This window comes from Dendrobates tinctorius, unplaced genomic scaffold, assembly GCF_039654945.1.
Source record: "Dendrobates tinctorius isolate UK_male_01 unplaced genomic scaffold, ASM3965494v1 ptg000051l, whole genome shotgun sequence".
NCBI lineage: Eukaryota > Metazoa > Chordata > Amphibia > Anura > Dendrobatidae > Dendrobates > Dendrobates tinctorius.
In genome coordinates this window covers 100,350-115,334 of record NW_027361719.1, presented here as the reverse complement: position 1 = coordinate 115,334, position 14,985 = coordinate 100,350, and the positions used below count along the sequence as shown (strand labels likewise).

The following is a 14,985-nucleotide window of genomic DNA, read 5'->3' as shown; positions in this document are numbered from 1 at the left end:
TGTCAAACCGCTGCGGAATCCGCAGAAAGAATTGACGTGTTGCGGATTAAAAACCGCCGCAAATCCGCACTGAAAAATCCGCATGTGCACAGCGGTTTTGAAATCCCATTGCTTTGCATTGTACTGTACAATGCCTGCGGAACTGCTGCGGATCCGCAACGTGTGCACAGACCCTAAAGGGTCACAATATGTGAGGAAAAATCCTACAGTTTCTCGGCGTTTTTAAAGTGGCCATGAGTTTTCGTGAACTCACATTCATTTTTTTGCAAAAAAAGCAAAGCGCAGCGCTTATGTCCCTTGCGGGAACTGGGCCAAATATGTCAGGTAAACTTCGGGCAGAAGTAACCCCTGTCATGCTGCAACCTTTCCCTCCATGCGTCAGGCACTTGTTCCTGCACAGGGCTAAGGTTTACGTTGCCCACAGCACACCGCTCTCCCTGTGTGGCCAGTAACGCTGCAGGTAGGTAAGGGAGGAAGCATGCTGTGCCTGCACCTTCCTGTGCCCGGGGAGGGTGGTAGCGGTGCCGGCCCATCTTGTAGTGCCCGGGGTGGGTGGTAGCGGTGCCGGCCCGTCCTGTAGTGCCCGGGGCGGGTGGTAGCGGTGCCTGCCTGTCCTGTAGTGCCGTGGCGGGTGGTAGCGGTGCAGGCCTGTCCTGTAGTGCCCGGGGAGGGTGGTAACGGTGCCGGCCCGTCCTGTAGTGCCCGGGGAGGGTGGTAGCGGTGCCGGCCCGTCCTGTAGTGCCCGGGGAGGGTGGTAGCGGTGCAGGCCCGTCCTGTAGTGCCCGGGGCGGGTGGTAGTGGTGCCGGCCCGTCCTGTAGTGCCCGGGGAGGGTGGTAGCGGTGCAGGCCCGTCCTGTAGTGCCCTGGGCGGGTGGTAGTGGTGCCGGCCCGTCCTGTAGTGCCCAGGGAGGGTGGTAACGGTGCCGGCCCGTCCTGTAGTGCCCGGGGCGGGTGGTAGTGGTGCCGGCCCGTCCTGTAGTGCCCGGGGAGGGTGGTAACGGTGCCGGCCCGTCCTGTAGTGCCCGGGGAGGGTGGTAACGGTGCCGGCCCGTCCTGTAGTGCCCGGGGAGGGTGGTAACGGTGCCGGCCCGTCCTGTAGTGCCCGGGGAGGGTGGTAACGGTGCCGGCCCGTCCTGTAGTGCCCGGGGCGGGTGGTAGTGGTGCCGGCCCGTCCTGTAGTGCCGTGGCGGGTGGTAGCGGTGCCGGCCCATCCTGATTGGACCCGGGGCGGGTGGTAGCGGTGCCAGCCCGTCATGTAGTGCCCGGGGAGGGTGGTAACGGTGCCGGCCCGTCCTGTAGTGCCCGGGGAGGGTGGTGGCGGTGCCGGCCTGTCCTGTAGTGCCCGGGGAGGGTGGTAGCGGTGCCGGCCCGTCCTGTAGTGCCGGGGCGGGTGGTAGCGGTGCCGGCCCATCCTGATTGGACCCGGGGCGGGTGGTAGCGGTGCCAGCCCGTCATGTAGTGCCCGGGGAGGGTGGTAACGGTGCCGGCCCGTCCTGTAGTGCCCGGGGAGGGTGGTGGCGGTGTCTGCCCGTCCTGTAGTGCCCGGGGAGGGTGGTAGCGGTGCCGGCCCGTCCTGTAGTGCCCGGGGCGGGTGGTAGTGGTGCCGGCCCGTCCTGATTGGACCCGGGGCGGGTGGTAGCGGTGCCAGCCCGTCATGTAGTGCCCGGGGAGGGTGGTAACGGTGCCGGCCCGTCCTGTAGTGCCCGGGGAGGGTGGTGGCGGTGCCGGCCCGTCCTGTAGTGCCCGGGGCGGGTGGTAGTGGTGCCGGCCCGTCCTGTAGTGCCGGGGCGGGTGGTAGCGGTGCCGGCCCATCCTGATTGGACCCGGGGCGGGTGGTAGCGGTGCCAGCCCGTCATGTAGTGCCCGGGGAGGGTGGTAACGGTGCTGGCCCGTCCTGTAGTGCCCGGGGAGGGTGGTAGCGGTGCCGGCCCGTCCTGTAGTGCCCGGGGCGGGTGGTAGTGGTGCCGGCCCGTCCTGATTGGACCCGGGGCGGGTGGTAGCGGTGCCAGCCCGTCATGTAGTGCCCGGGGAGGGTGGTAACGGTGCCGGCCCGTCCTGTAGTGCCCGGGGAGGGTGGTGGCGGTGCCGGCCCGTCCTGTAGTGCCCGGGGCGGGTGGTAGTGGTGCCGGCCCGTCCTGTAGTGCCGGGGCGGGTGGTAGCGGTGCCGGCCCATCCTGATTGGACCCGGGGCGGGTGGTAGCGGTGCCAGCCCGTCATGTAGTGCCCGGGGAGGGTGGTAACGGTGCTGGCCCGTCCTGTAGTGCCCGGGGAGGGTGGTGGCGGTGCCGGCCCGTCCTGTAGTGCCCGGGGAGGGTGGTAGCGGTGCCGGCCCGTCCTGTAGTGCCCGGGGCGGGTGGTAGTGGTGCCGGCCCGTCCTGTAGTGCCGGGGCGGGTGGTAGTGGTGCCGGCCCATCCTGATTGGACCCGGGGCGGGTGGTAGCGGTGCCAGCCCGTCATGTAGTGCCCGGGGAGGGTGGTAACAGTGCTGGCCCGTCCTGTAGTGCCCGGGGAGGGTGGTGGTGGTGCCGGCCTGTCCTGTAGTGCCCGGGGAAGGTGGGAGCGGTGCCGGCCCGTCCTGTAGTGCCCGGGGAGGGTGGTAGCGGTGCCGGCCCGTCCTGTAGTGCCCGGGGAGGGTGGTAGCGGTGCCGGCCCGTCCTGTAGTGCCCGGGGAGGGTGGTGGCGGTGCCGGCCCGTCCTGTAGTGCTGGGGCGGGTGGTAGCGGTGCCAGCCCGTCATGTAGTGCCCGGGGAGGGTGGTAACGGTGCCGGCCCGTCCTGATTGGACCTGGGGCAGGTGGTAGCGGTGCCAGCCCGTCATGTAGTGCCCGGGGAAGGTGGTAACGGTGCCGGCCCGTCCTGTAGTGCCCGGGGAGGGTGGTGGCGGTGCCGGCCCGTCCTGTAGTGCTGGGGCGGGTGGTAGCGGTGCCGGCCCATCCTGATTGGACCCGGGGCGGGTGGTAGCGGTGCCGGCCCGTCCTGTAGTGCCCGGGGAGGGTGGTAACGGTGCCGGCCCGTCCTGTAGTGCCCGGGGAGGGTGGTAGCGGTGCCGGCCCGTCCTGTAGTGCCCGGGGAGGGTGGTAGCGGTGCCGGCCCGTCCTGTAGTGCCCGGGGCGGGTGGTAGCGGTGCCGGCCCGTCCTGTAGTGCCGTGGCGGGTGGTAGCGGTGCCGGCCCATCCTGATTGGACCCGGGGCGGGTGGTAGCGGTGCCAGCCCGTCATGTAGTGCCCGGGGAGGGTGGTAACGGTGCGGCCCGTCCTGTAGTGCCCGGGGAGGGTGGTGGCGGTGCCGGCCTGTCCTGTAGTGCCCGGGGAGGGTGGTAGCGGTGCCGGCCCGTCCTGTAGTGCCGGGGCGGGTGGTAGCGGTGCCGGCCCATCCTGATTGGACCCGGGGCGGGTGGTAGCGGTGCCAGCCCGTCATGTAGTGCCCGGGGAGGGTGGTAACGGTGCCGGCCCGTCCTGTAGTGCCCGGGGAGGGTGGTGGCGGTGTCGGCCCGTCCTGTAGTGCCCGGGGAGGGTGGTAGCGGTGCCGGCCCGTCCTGTAGTGCCCGGGGCGGGTGGTAGTGGTGCCGGCCCGTCCTGTAGTGCCGGGGCGGGTGGTAGTGGTGCCGGCCCATCCTGATTGGACCCGGGGCGGGTGGTAGCGGTGCCAGCCCGTCATGTAGTGCCCGGGGAGGGTGGTGGCGGTGCCGGCCCGTCCTGTAGTGCCCGGGGCGGGTGGTAGTGGTGCCGGCCCGTCCTGTAGTGCCGGGGCGGGTGGTAGCGGTGCCGGCCCATCCTGATTGGACCCGGGGCGGGTGGTAGCGGTGCCAGCCCGTCCTGTAGTGCCCGGGGAGGGTGGTGGCGGTGCCGGCCCGTCCTGTAGTGCCCGGGGAGGGTGGTAGCTGTGCCGGCCCGTCCTGTAGTGCCCGGGGAGGGTGGTAGCGGTGCCGGCCCGTCCTGTAGTGCCGGGGCGGGTGGTAGTGGTGCCGGCCCATCCTGATTGGACCCGGGGCGGGTGGTAGCGGTGCCAGCCCGTCATGTAGTGCCCGGGGAGGGTGGTAACGGTGCCGGCCCGTCCTGTAGTGCCCGGGGAGGGTGGTAGCGGTGCCAGCCCGTCCTGTAGTGCCCGGGGTGGGTGGTAGTGGTGCCGGCCCGTCCTGTAGTGCCCGGGGAGGGTGGTAGCGGTGCCGGCCCGTCCTGTAGTGCCCGGGGAGGGTGGTAGCGGTGCCGGCCCGTCCTGTAGTGCCCGGGGAGGGTGGTGGCGGTGCCGGCCCGTCCTGTAGTGCCCGGGGAGGGTGGTGGCGGTGCCGGCCCGTCCTGTAGTGCCCGGGGAGGGTGGTGGCGGTGCCGGCCCGTCCTGTAGTGCCCGGGGAGGGTGGTAGCGGTGCCGGCCCGTCCTGATTGGACCCGGGGAGGGTGGTAGCGGTGCCGGCCCGTCCTGATTGGGCCCGCAGACAATGCTGCTCCCTTTGTGTGTGTGCCGGCGCTGGCTGCTGATATGAGCGCTATTTTTGGCCGGGCTCCTCCTCCTGCCGTCTATTTCTGTCAGTCTGAGCTCGGGGCAGTGTGTAGCCATGCTGTGTGCACACCCAGAGCCGCCTGCATGCACAGCCAGGCAGAGCAGGTGAAGCGGCGGGCACCTTGTCGGAGGATTGCAGCGGCCGTCGCCGGCAGACTCTCCGCGCCCGTGTGTGCTCACCCCCTGGCACGGACTGAGGCTTGGCTTGCCTTCTTCTAGCGCCCTGTGTATGGCGCTGCCTGCCGCCCTCCAGGCCGTGTGTGAGAGGGGCGCCGTGCAGCAGTGAGGACCGGGACCGCCAGCCCTTCAGCCCCTCGCCTCCATGCCTGGATTACATCAAATGTTAAACACCATTTACGAGGCTGATTCTGCTTCTTCCACAGATGGCATCAGGAGGGGCGAGCCGGGCCTGAGGTTCGGGCACAAGAGCGGGGCCGGCGGAGCAGGTAGGACGCGCCACTTCATTCCATGGCTTTTATGTAGGGAAGTTTAGCTGCAGGAGGACTACAAGTCTCAGCACTTCACTCTCCATGCCTTAATGCTCCTGGACCTCGGGGAGACCTGAGCCCCCCATGTAACGCTGCCCTGTGCCATCGGGTGACCCCACAGCTGGAGCAGGATGGCCCCTGACCTCTGTAATCTTGGTCTTCCTGCTGCAGAGGTTTCCCAATAACTGGGTCCTGTGAGCTGAGCCCCCAGAAATGACAGCTCACCTTGACCCTCACCAAGCCGCTTCTGGGGCCCAGATCCCACCCTTACATACATTACTTGTTACCATTTGATAGTTACAAACTTTTTATTACATGGTAACGAGGTAATGAAGGCGCGTCCCTACTCAGTGGTACCATAAACATGAGCGACACCATAAACCGCAACAACACTCATTATTAGGATACAATATGGAAACATGCAGAAGCAAAATATTTTACTTTGGCTATTAAATACCATAAACTTCAGGATCTGAAAAGCGCAGAGCTGGCCGTCCACATTGTAGACGGGGGCAGCGGCATACTCGTACTGTTGGTTACCTACAGCGCCATTTTCCTATAAAAAACGTAATATATGATCAGAAGAGCCAAGATGACGTTTCGGTATTTCCTCCAGAAGGGTGCAGGGTCTGGGGGTGCCCACTGACAGTGGGCAAATTGGATCTTGCGCCAATATAATAATGCCCGTCTTAGACATAGATAAGTGTTTCTGGATCCTGCCAACATATGAATGGGATAGATGGCGACTTTGGCCGCAGCAGAGGTCGCATGGTCAAAGGTCACAGTGTAATGGAGGTGAATGGAGTTATTATTTTTTATTAAATAAATACAATAAATAAACATTACAATGTACAAACTATCAGTGACCGAGCGGTGCAGAAGGCGGAGGACCCTGCAGTCCACAGGGTAATGGGGAGGGAGACGAGGAGCATGTTGCCAAAAAATTCACCTGGTTCTGACTCTTTGCGTCTTTCGTACCGCAGTCACGTGACCCTGGCGGTCGCAACGCGATCCCATGTACCGCCATTGGGTGCGTGACCTGCGTTGTGACCAAAGCCAACGTGCAGCCCCAGACTAAAAAAGTGACGACACATCGCCCATTGGTGGAAACAAGGACCAAATAAGGTGGATTTTTTTTTTTGTCGCCGCTTTCTTCCCCAGGGAGGGGGGTCAGCCGATTATCTCGGTGGTATTATTTCTACGGCCAAGATGTGACCTCCCGATCGTCTATGCCAAGGATTTAAACGATTTATCTGAGAAACTGGAAAAATCGTATTGATGATAATGAATGATAAAATCCAATCCCTGTCCCCTCTACAACGCCATAAAGGGGGTCTTTTGAGTTGTTGCAGAATTGGCACTACTTTCCTGTAATGTAACACTTTTACTATTATCGTTGCTGATTGGATTGTCGATATTCTTCTTTAGAGACTTGTTACGTGTTTATTTTTGGCAGATAAGTGTGGATGGCCCAGGCAAGCTTACCAGCTGTATGACAGCCCCAATAACCCCCAATGAATAATGTCTGATCCTCACAAACCTTTTCAGCATTGCACGTTTTATTTTTTCGCGAAGGCCTGGGTCCAATGTTATCGCTGAAAACAAAGCAAGCAAAGCTGCTGCTGCTATGCGCCTGAATTCTTAGGAAGCCTCACATGTGAGAAGAAGCAGATGTCTGGGCCCTGCGCTGCCAGAAAATTGGGGTCTTTTTACATGACATTACCTTTCTCTTGTGAGCGGAAGGTTTGGCGTCACCGTGATCAGAGGAAAAAAAAAAAAGCGGTTGTGAAAACATTTGCACAGTATTAAAAAAACAAAAAAAAAAACTTGCAAACATAAAATAAGTTGAATTCTCTGAAAATGATAGAAAAGGAGGTGGGAGTGTGATGTGAAAAGTATTACATGATTGAAAGAAAAGTAGCAGATGCTTGGAGTGCAAATGGAAAAAAAATGTAAACATGCAAGGGGTGCAAAGAGTTTATTCTGAGCAGGAGCCACAAGGAAGCGAAAAACGGGCAGACTGGTCGGGCCTGTTAGTCGTCATAAGCGGCATTTTAAGTGAGAAGAGCTGTTTTATAAATAGAGACACCTTCAGTATTACTTGGTCACTCATTACTCTGCTGGGGGGGAAGGAAGAGCATGCATTGCGGCTTTCTTTCTGGTTTTATAAAGTTATGCTACACATATCCTCAAAGGCACCAGAACACAGGAGCCCTACATTTTCCCCTTGAAATGTTACAAGGGGGTGACAGTGATGCCGCTATATGGGGCATTATAGTGGTGGGAGCAAACAACATGCAGCGCAACATTTGCTCTCTTTATGCTGCATGCCCAGAGTCGCCCTTGGCTCCGTTCACACGCGTTTTTACATCTTCTGCAGAAAAAAAAGCTACATTTTACAGTACCAGCAAAATCTGGGATCTTGTAAATCTCATGCACACACTCATTTTTTATTTTTTAAATCTGCAGCATGTCAATTCTTTCAGCGTAGAAAGCAGTGAGAAGTGCGGAAAATGCAGCAAACTGGCCCCGCTGCGTGATTTGCACCCTTTTTTTTTGCTTTTTAATGAATAAATCTAATTTTATTGAATGTACTGTAGACCAATCGCACATGGAATCTGCGCCCAAAAAGCAACAAAAACGCTACAAAACTTGCACTTTGAATGCAGCGTTTTTCCTGCCAATATAGCGGGTTTTGGCTGGAGGGAAAAAAAGTGCTGAAACAACCCGCTGCGTGTGAAAATAGCCCTAACTAACCTTTTACTTTTCGTGTGTTTATGGTTTCCAGTTTTGGTTACAAATGCTATGGAAAGTAGAAATTGAAAAGAACCAAAGAATCGGGGCCCGGAGTGCTCCCCTGCAGTGACGGCATTTTATTTTTAGTTGTGTATACTTAAGATTTTCACTATTTCTCCTACAATGGAGGGAGAACAATTACTGTTGATATACACAATCTTACAGTTTCTAGGCACTTCCTCCTCTGGGACAATTATTTTTATTCACAAACTTCCTGTCTTGAGAAATTTATTTTGGCACATACCTGAAGTTTCTGAAGTTGTGTCGCTCCAGCTGAGAACATATGATGGTCTTGTAATAACACCCATATTTACAATGCACTGACTTACAGTAGATACATTGTGCTGATGGAAATCATCTCGCTACTTAGACATGAAAAGGTCCCTTCGCACTTTTTTGACAGTTTTCGTTACAATATTATATAGAAAAAGCTGATTAGATCCTATGGGATACTGGTAAATCAGCACTATCTGTTTGTAGCTACTGAAATCTCTTGTGACGAGTCTTCCTTTTGCTTTGGAGTTTAAAGGAATTTTCTCCTTTTTACTTGCAGGCATAAAACTGGTTGAGTCGCGGTTAAATGTGTCCTATGTGTGATTTCAACACCTCTGCTTTTTGCACTATACAGATTATATTTACAGCTGTACCTACAACCGGTGTGCCCGGTGGTTACCTAACCGTATTCTGCAACTGTCCATTTAGTGGGATAATATGGCAGACCCCTTTAGATGTAGGTGTGGTGGAGCTTTGATGTTCCAAAACAATCAAGAGTTTTCTTCTTGTCTCTGTGTCAATGACCTGATTGAAGGGGGCTGATTGTCTGCTTTAGGCCATTACCAAATTATCTGAGCAATATAGATCAGCCTTCTTTGTTTTAAAGGGAATCTGTCACCCCTTTTTTCGAATATGAGCTGTCGGCACCGAGATCAGGGGCTTATCTACAGCATTCTGTAATGCTGTAGATCAGCCCCTGATGTAACCTGAAAAATAAGAAAAAAGATTCTACTGACCGGGGGGCGGTCCGGTCTGATGGGTGTTGCGGTCCGGCGCCTCCCATCTTCATACGATGCCGTCCTCTTCTTTCCTTCCTGTTGTGGCTCCTGCGCAGGCGCACTGCTCTGCCCTGTTGAGGGCAGAGCAGAATACTGCAGTGCGCAGGAGCCAGACCTCTCCCGGCGCCTGTGCAGTGCAGGACTCTGCTCTGCCCTCAACAGGGCAGAGCAGTGCGCCTGCGCAGGAGCCACGACAGGAAGGAAAGAAGAGGACGGCATCGTATGAAGATGGGAGGCGCTGGAGCGGACTGCGACACCCATCAGACCGGACTGCCCCCCGGCCAGTAAAATCTAACTCTTTCTTATTTTTCAGGTTACATCAGGGGCTTATCTACAGCATTACAGAATGCTGTAGATAAGCCCCTGATGCCGATGCCGGTGCTGGCAGCTCATATTCGAAAAAAGAGGTGACAGATTCCCTTTAATAAACCTGAAAGTAGAGGTTCCCAGTTCAGTTTGGGCCAACAGCGTTGCAACTAGAATTAAAGTACATTAATACTTTTTATTTTACATTTTGGCAACTGCTAAAAACTTTTATCTTGCTGGATACTTTAAAAGGGTTGTCCTTTTTATAATTTCTTCTAGTCCATAGGCAGCGGACTGTCGAAATAACAAAATGAGCTTATTACTGACCCTCACCCGTGTCCAGCATTGTCTTTCCAAGGCTCCAGGTCTATGTTGATTGATGCAGCATTGACGTCACATACAGCACCATTGACCGTTGCTGCTAATCACCGGGCTCATGGACTGTGCCGATGTAAACAGCTCAAGACTTTGAGCTCAGAGATTGGCTGCAGTGGTTATATCCACTTTAAACGGGAGATCACTGCTGCAGCTGATCGACAAATACCTGAGAAGTGTTGGAGAGGCGAAGCTGAACTTAGCGAAGGTGAGTAAGACTAAGTGCACACGTAGCAGAAAATTTCTGTTCAAAAACCTGACTCCCTTCCCAGAAACCGCGCCTTTTTTGTCTTCGCGTTCTCCGCGCGTTTTCGTTGTGGTTTTTGATGCGTTTTTTTCCGACACGTTTTCAAAACACAATGAACTAGCCAGAAATGCGGAAAAATCCGCAAAATTAATGAGCATGCTGCGTTTTTTACCGCGATGCGTTTTTTTCGCGGTAAACGCATCAGTGTGCACAAAAAGTGCTAAATGCATAGGAATGAATGGGAAGCTTCTTTTTCGTGTTTTTCCCGTGGATTTTTTGGCAAATCCGTGGGAAAAACCGCGAAAAAAACGCTGTGTGTGAACACAGCCTAAGTGTACCGTTACACTAAGCGATGCACCATCGATCCCGGCAACAATACGATCTGTAAGGATCGCTGGTACGTCGCTAAATGGTCGCTAGTAAGCTGTCAAACAGGCAGATCTACTCAACGACGCAGCAACGATACGGCGATCCATATGACGACCTCGGCGGTCGTTGGGACCTTGTCACCCAGCAGCTATTCTGGCGACTCACGTCGTCGCCAACGAGGTCGCTCGTCGGCATCAAACACATCGATGCATTCTGGCCAGCGGGACGCCAACGATGAAAAAATGGCCCAGGACATTCGAGCACGATCAGCGATATCCAGTGAAGAGGCCGGTCGCCGCTATGAGTCACACATAACGAGGTCGCTGTTGCGTCACAAAATCTGTGACGTTTTAGCGATCTCGCTAACGATCTCGCTATGTGAGATGAGGTCTTTAGACTTTGTTTATTTTATCAGCCTACAGCTGACCCTTTAAGCTCTAAGTTTCCCTGAAGTGAGAGCCTTATTAGATTGCTCGAGTTTAGCCAATTACCGTACCAACTCGAATCAGTGCTTTCTTTCAGATGTTGAGACTTTTTTTTTATATGGATTAGCTTTACCTATTCGACTTCGTTTCACCAGACCCAAGTTTGGACCATTCTTGCTTTCATAGAATCGTAGAGTTGTAACGGACCTCCTGGGCCATCTAGTCCAACCCCCTGCTCAAAGCAGGATTCGCTAAATCATCCCAGACAGATGTCTGTCCAGCCTCTGTTTGAAGACTTCCATTGAAGGAGGACTCGCTACCTCTCGAGGCAGCCTGTTCCACTCATTGATCACTCTAACTGACAAAAAGTTTTTTCTAATATCTAATCTGTGTCTCCTCGCATTCAGTTTCATCCCATTGCTTATAGTCTTTCCTTGTGCAAATGAGAATAAAGATGATCAATGTGACAGCCCTTGAGATATTGGTAGACAGCCATTAAGTCTCCTCTCGGTCTTCTCTTTTGCAAGCTAAATATTCCCAAAACATGTAATCTTTCTTCATAAGACAGGGTTTGCAGTCCGGTCACCATTCTGGTCGCTCTTTTCTGAACTTGCTCCAGTTTGTTGATGTCTTTTTTAAAATGTGGCGCCCAAAACTGGACACAGTATTCCAGGTGAGGTCTGACCAAAGAGGAGTAGAGGGAAATAATGACTTCACGTGATCTAGACTGTATGCTTCTGTTAATACATCCTAGAATTGCATTTGCCTTTTTTGCTGCGGCATCACACTGTTGACTCATATTCAGTCTGTGATCTATTAGTATACCCAAGTCTTTTTTCACATGTGCTGTGCTGTGCTGTTGATTAGCCCTATTCCTCCCATTCTGTATATGCTTTTTTTCATTTTTTAATGCCCAGATGTAGTACTTTGCATTTTTCCCTGTTAAAAGCCATTCTGTTAGTTGCTGCCCACTGCTCCAGTTTATTTATATGTTTTTGAATCCTCTCTCTCTCTCTTCTCTAGTATTAGCTATCCCTCCTAGCTTTGTGTCATCAGCAAATTTAATCAGTTTACCCTCAATTCCTTCATCTAAATCGTTGATAAAGATGTTGAACAATAGAGGGCCCAGGACAGAGCCCTGTGGTGCCCCACTTGAGACATTCTTCATACTGGATGTGCAGCTTTGCGTTTAGTTTTCGAACCTGTCCTTTACATAATCTTTGTATGGGTATAAATGAGTTTACTTTTGATTCCAGCTTCTGTGCAGCTGCAGTCTCTTATAATAGCTGCGTCGATTCCACTTGGAAACATGGTCAATTTTCTAAATACAGTCTCTTGTGATGAACAAAAGGTTGCCTTAAAAAAAACAAAAAAAAAAAAAAAACACAAAGGGCTTGTTTGGGCAAGTGCTTGAATTTATAGGATGTCATGTAAATGAAATAATTTGGAAACCAAAGGAGATATAAATAGTTCACCGATTGTGTTCTCAGACTGTTTTACTGCATTTGGGAAATTGTGTACCAAAAGCAATTATTTTGTGTTTTGGCAGTGGTATCTTCATGTGATCATCAAGTCAATGTTGGAACAATGCCATGTGGCAGGAAGCAGTGCTCTAGACAAGTTACCTTGTAGGTTTCAAATCTAAGAAAGATGGCAGTCCATAAGGAGAAACTCTGGGAAATTCAAAGATTTACTAAAGAAATAGTGTTATTAGACAGCGTGGATGGTTGTGTGTTGCCATTTTATAAAGGTTCCTTCCTCTCAAAAAGGCCACTGGAATCAGAATTGATGTTCAGCAGAATCTAGGGAGCTCACTGTTTTTACCCGTTACCCTACCTTTAAAGGAATCGGAACTCATTGCTGCATCTTCAGAGTAGTCTTTATGTTGTGAAGCAAGCAGAAAGTAACTAAACAGAGCCTATGGTGTGGACCAGGATACGACAGGGTACAGCTTGAATGGGTCGAAGAAGCATTGTCAGGGTCAGAAGAGATCACCAAAAAAGAGGAAAAAAACGCTACAGTAAGCAATGGTCAAGCTGTCCGAGGTCAAACCCAGAGCAGGACGAGTAGCATTAATCCAGAAGAATTGTCAAACAAAGCTGGGTCAGAGTTCAGAGATATCAATCCAATACCAAGAGTATGTAGATACACAGTAATACAGACCGGAGGCATTTAACTAGGCAGTGTGTTACTATTACTACATGTTATGGTAGGCGGGGGGGCATCCCTAGGGATCCTTATGATCTTCAGGACTAAGGCGCTGCATCATAGTAAAGCATCTTGTTGGGAAGGGAAATGTAAAATTGCTGCGCTCAATTAAGTGCAGCTCTCTGCACGTTTGGCGAGGAAAGCGCTGCAGTGCATGGAGGCACAGCGCTAAACTAGCACTGGAGCTTCATTATCAAGGGGATTGGTGGGAGTCTAACTCGAAGACTCGATAACGCAGCATAACAATATATCATTAACCAAAATGCCTCTCTTTAAAAAGACAACCCTTGGAGTTCTTGGGATAGGTTTCCACCGTGCAAAAAGCGAAAATTTTCCACTGCGTATTCGCACGTGGGAAATGTAGCGTTTTTCATGCAAATGCTGAAAATGTATCTGCAGGGTTAAATACACCAGAGCTGGTATCTTTGAGATCTGCAGCATGTCAATTTATGCCATGGTTGTAGATGTGAATTTCACCATTTGTGACGCAATTGCATTGTCAGCAGTAAATGCCACTGTGGATATCGCTGCGGCACCTCCTGGGCGGGACGTCTGCAGTGGATATGCTACATGAAACAGCACTAGGCTATAAGGACATCTTAGTCTAGGGCAGGGTTCCCCAACTCCAGTCCTCAAGGCCCTCAAACAGGTCATGTTTTCAGGATTTCCCTTGTATTGTACAGGTGATGCAATTATCACCTGGGCAATACTAAAGAAATCCTGAAAACATGACCTGTTGGTGGGCCTTGAGGACTGGAGTTGGGGAACCCTGGTCTAGGGTCATGCCACCGTATTTTCTCTCATTCGAGAGCGTTAGGTCACTTATACTAATGCTCTGATCAGAGTTTGATCCGATTTTTTTTTTATTGAATGTAGATATAAAAAAATTTTTTTTCTCCATTTCCATTCTGTCAGTCTGTGAAAATTGCACTGCACTCTGATGTCATATGTGTGCGGTCCGATGTTTTCCACAAACTCATTGATTTGCACGTCCGAGTGACATCTGAATATCAGATACAGATTGGGCATGCTGCGATTTTTATATATATATATATATATATATATATATATATATATATATATATATATATATATATATATAATAATTTTGTTCATTGCTTTTGTAATTTTAAAGGGAACCTGTCACCTGTTTCATGCTGCTAAAACCAGGAGCAGCATGAATTAGTCTCTGGCTGCACGATTGCAACCAGCTATGTTTTTATAAAACATACTTTAAAGATCCAGTACGTGGACCATAGATGGATACTAGACTGGTCTGGCTCCACAAGCTACCAACTTTTCCAAGCGCTGATAGAGGTGATTAACAGATCTATCCCATAGAGAGAGACCTGTGAATCACCTAGATCGCCGCTACGAGAAGCTGGATGGGGGCTGATCTTTAAAGTAAATTTAATTCAAAATATACCTGTTTGCAGTCGTGCAGCGCGCCTCTGATTCATGCTACCTGCAGTTCTAGCAGCATGTATCAGGTGACAGGTTCCCTTTAAATGATGTGAATACTAGATCAGTAAAACGACTGACTGATGTCTCCGAGAATGTAAACCCTGGTTACAGGGCAGGTTAATGTCACAGAAGAGAATGAAGACAATGCTGATCCTTCTTCTAAAATATTCACAATAGATGAGACGACAAATTTTCATTCTCACTGAAAGGTTATCCTGTTTCTGCACTTACGGTATTTTCGGAAACTGCAGGTGCGACGTAGGAAAAAATAACAAAGAAAACTGGTTTCATGCATCTCTGCAAACATGAACATGACTGTATCACCTGCTGGGTGCTAAGGTGAAAAATAAATATTTAGTAAACAGCATAGACATAACATGAGACATGGTATGTGATAATCAGAACAAAAAAAAAATAAAAAAATCACAAGATATTAAATCGGCTTTATAAGATAATGTAGTGTTAATGTTTTGTGACCAAGGGGCGCTTACATGCAAGCCTGGTGCACATTACTAACAGCTGATTGCATTTTTGACTCTTTAGGCACCATAGATACATAGATTATTACTCTATTTTTGGGGAAAGTTGCCACAATATGGTATGGCCAAACCAACTATTGGAGAGGCTGATGCCCTGCTTTTCTAGATATTCGGGACCTGAACCGTTTTCCATGTTGGTTGCTATTCACTAATCACACATCCCTTTTTCTTGTATGTGTTCTATAATGTTTTTATAGGATGGTGCCCTGATGGAATATAG

General features: G+C 52.0%; 1 protein-coding gene across 6 annotated transcripts in view; it reads left to right on the top strand.

Moving 5' to 3' along the window:
* The window catches only part of LOC141091243 (histone deacetylase 7-like), a 247,764-nt gene that overhangs the window by 136,967 nt on the left and 95,812 nt on the right, over positions 1–14,985 (top strand). For 3 of the 6 annotated variants that reach the window (XM_073576669.1, XM_073576668.1, XM_073576665.1), the window contains one exon: positions 4,880–4,942. The exons of the other annotated variants lie outside the window; for them this stretch is intronic. Coding sequence is in view for 1 of the 3 variants with exons in the window: in XM_073576665.1 (XP_073432766.1) it covers positions 4,880–4,942 (63 nt within the window). In the remaining 2 variants the exon portion in view is untranslated. The remainder of the gene's footprint in view (positions 1–4,879; positions 4,943–14,985) is intronic. 6 annotated transcript variants of the gene reach the window in all.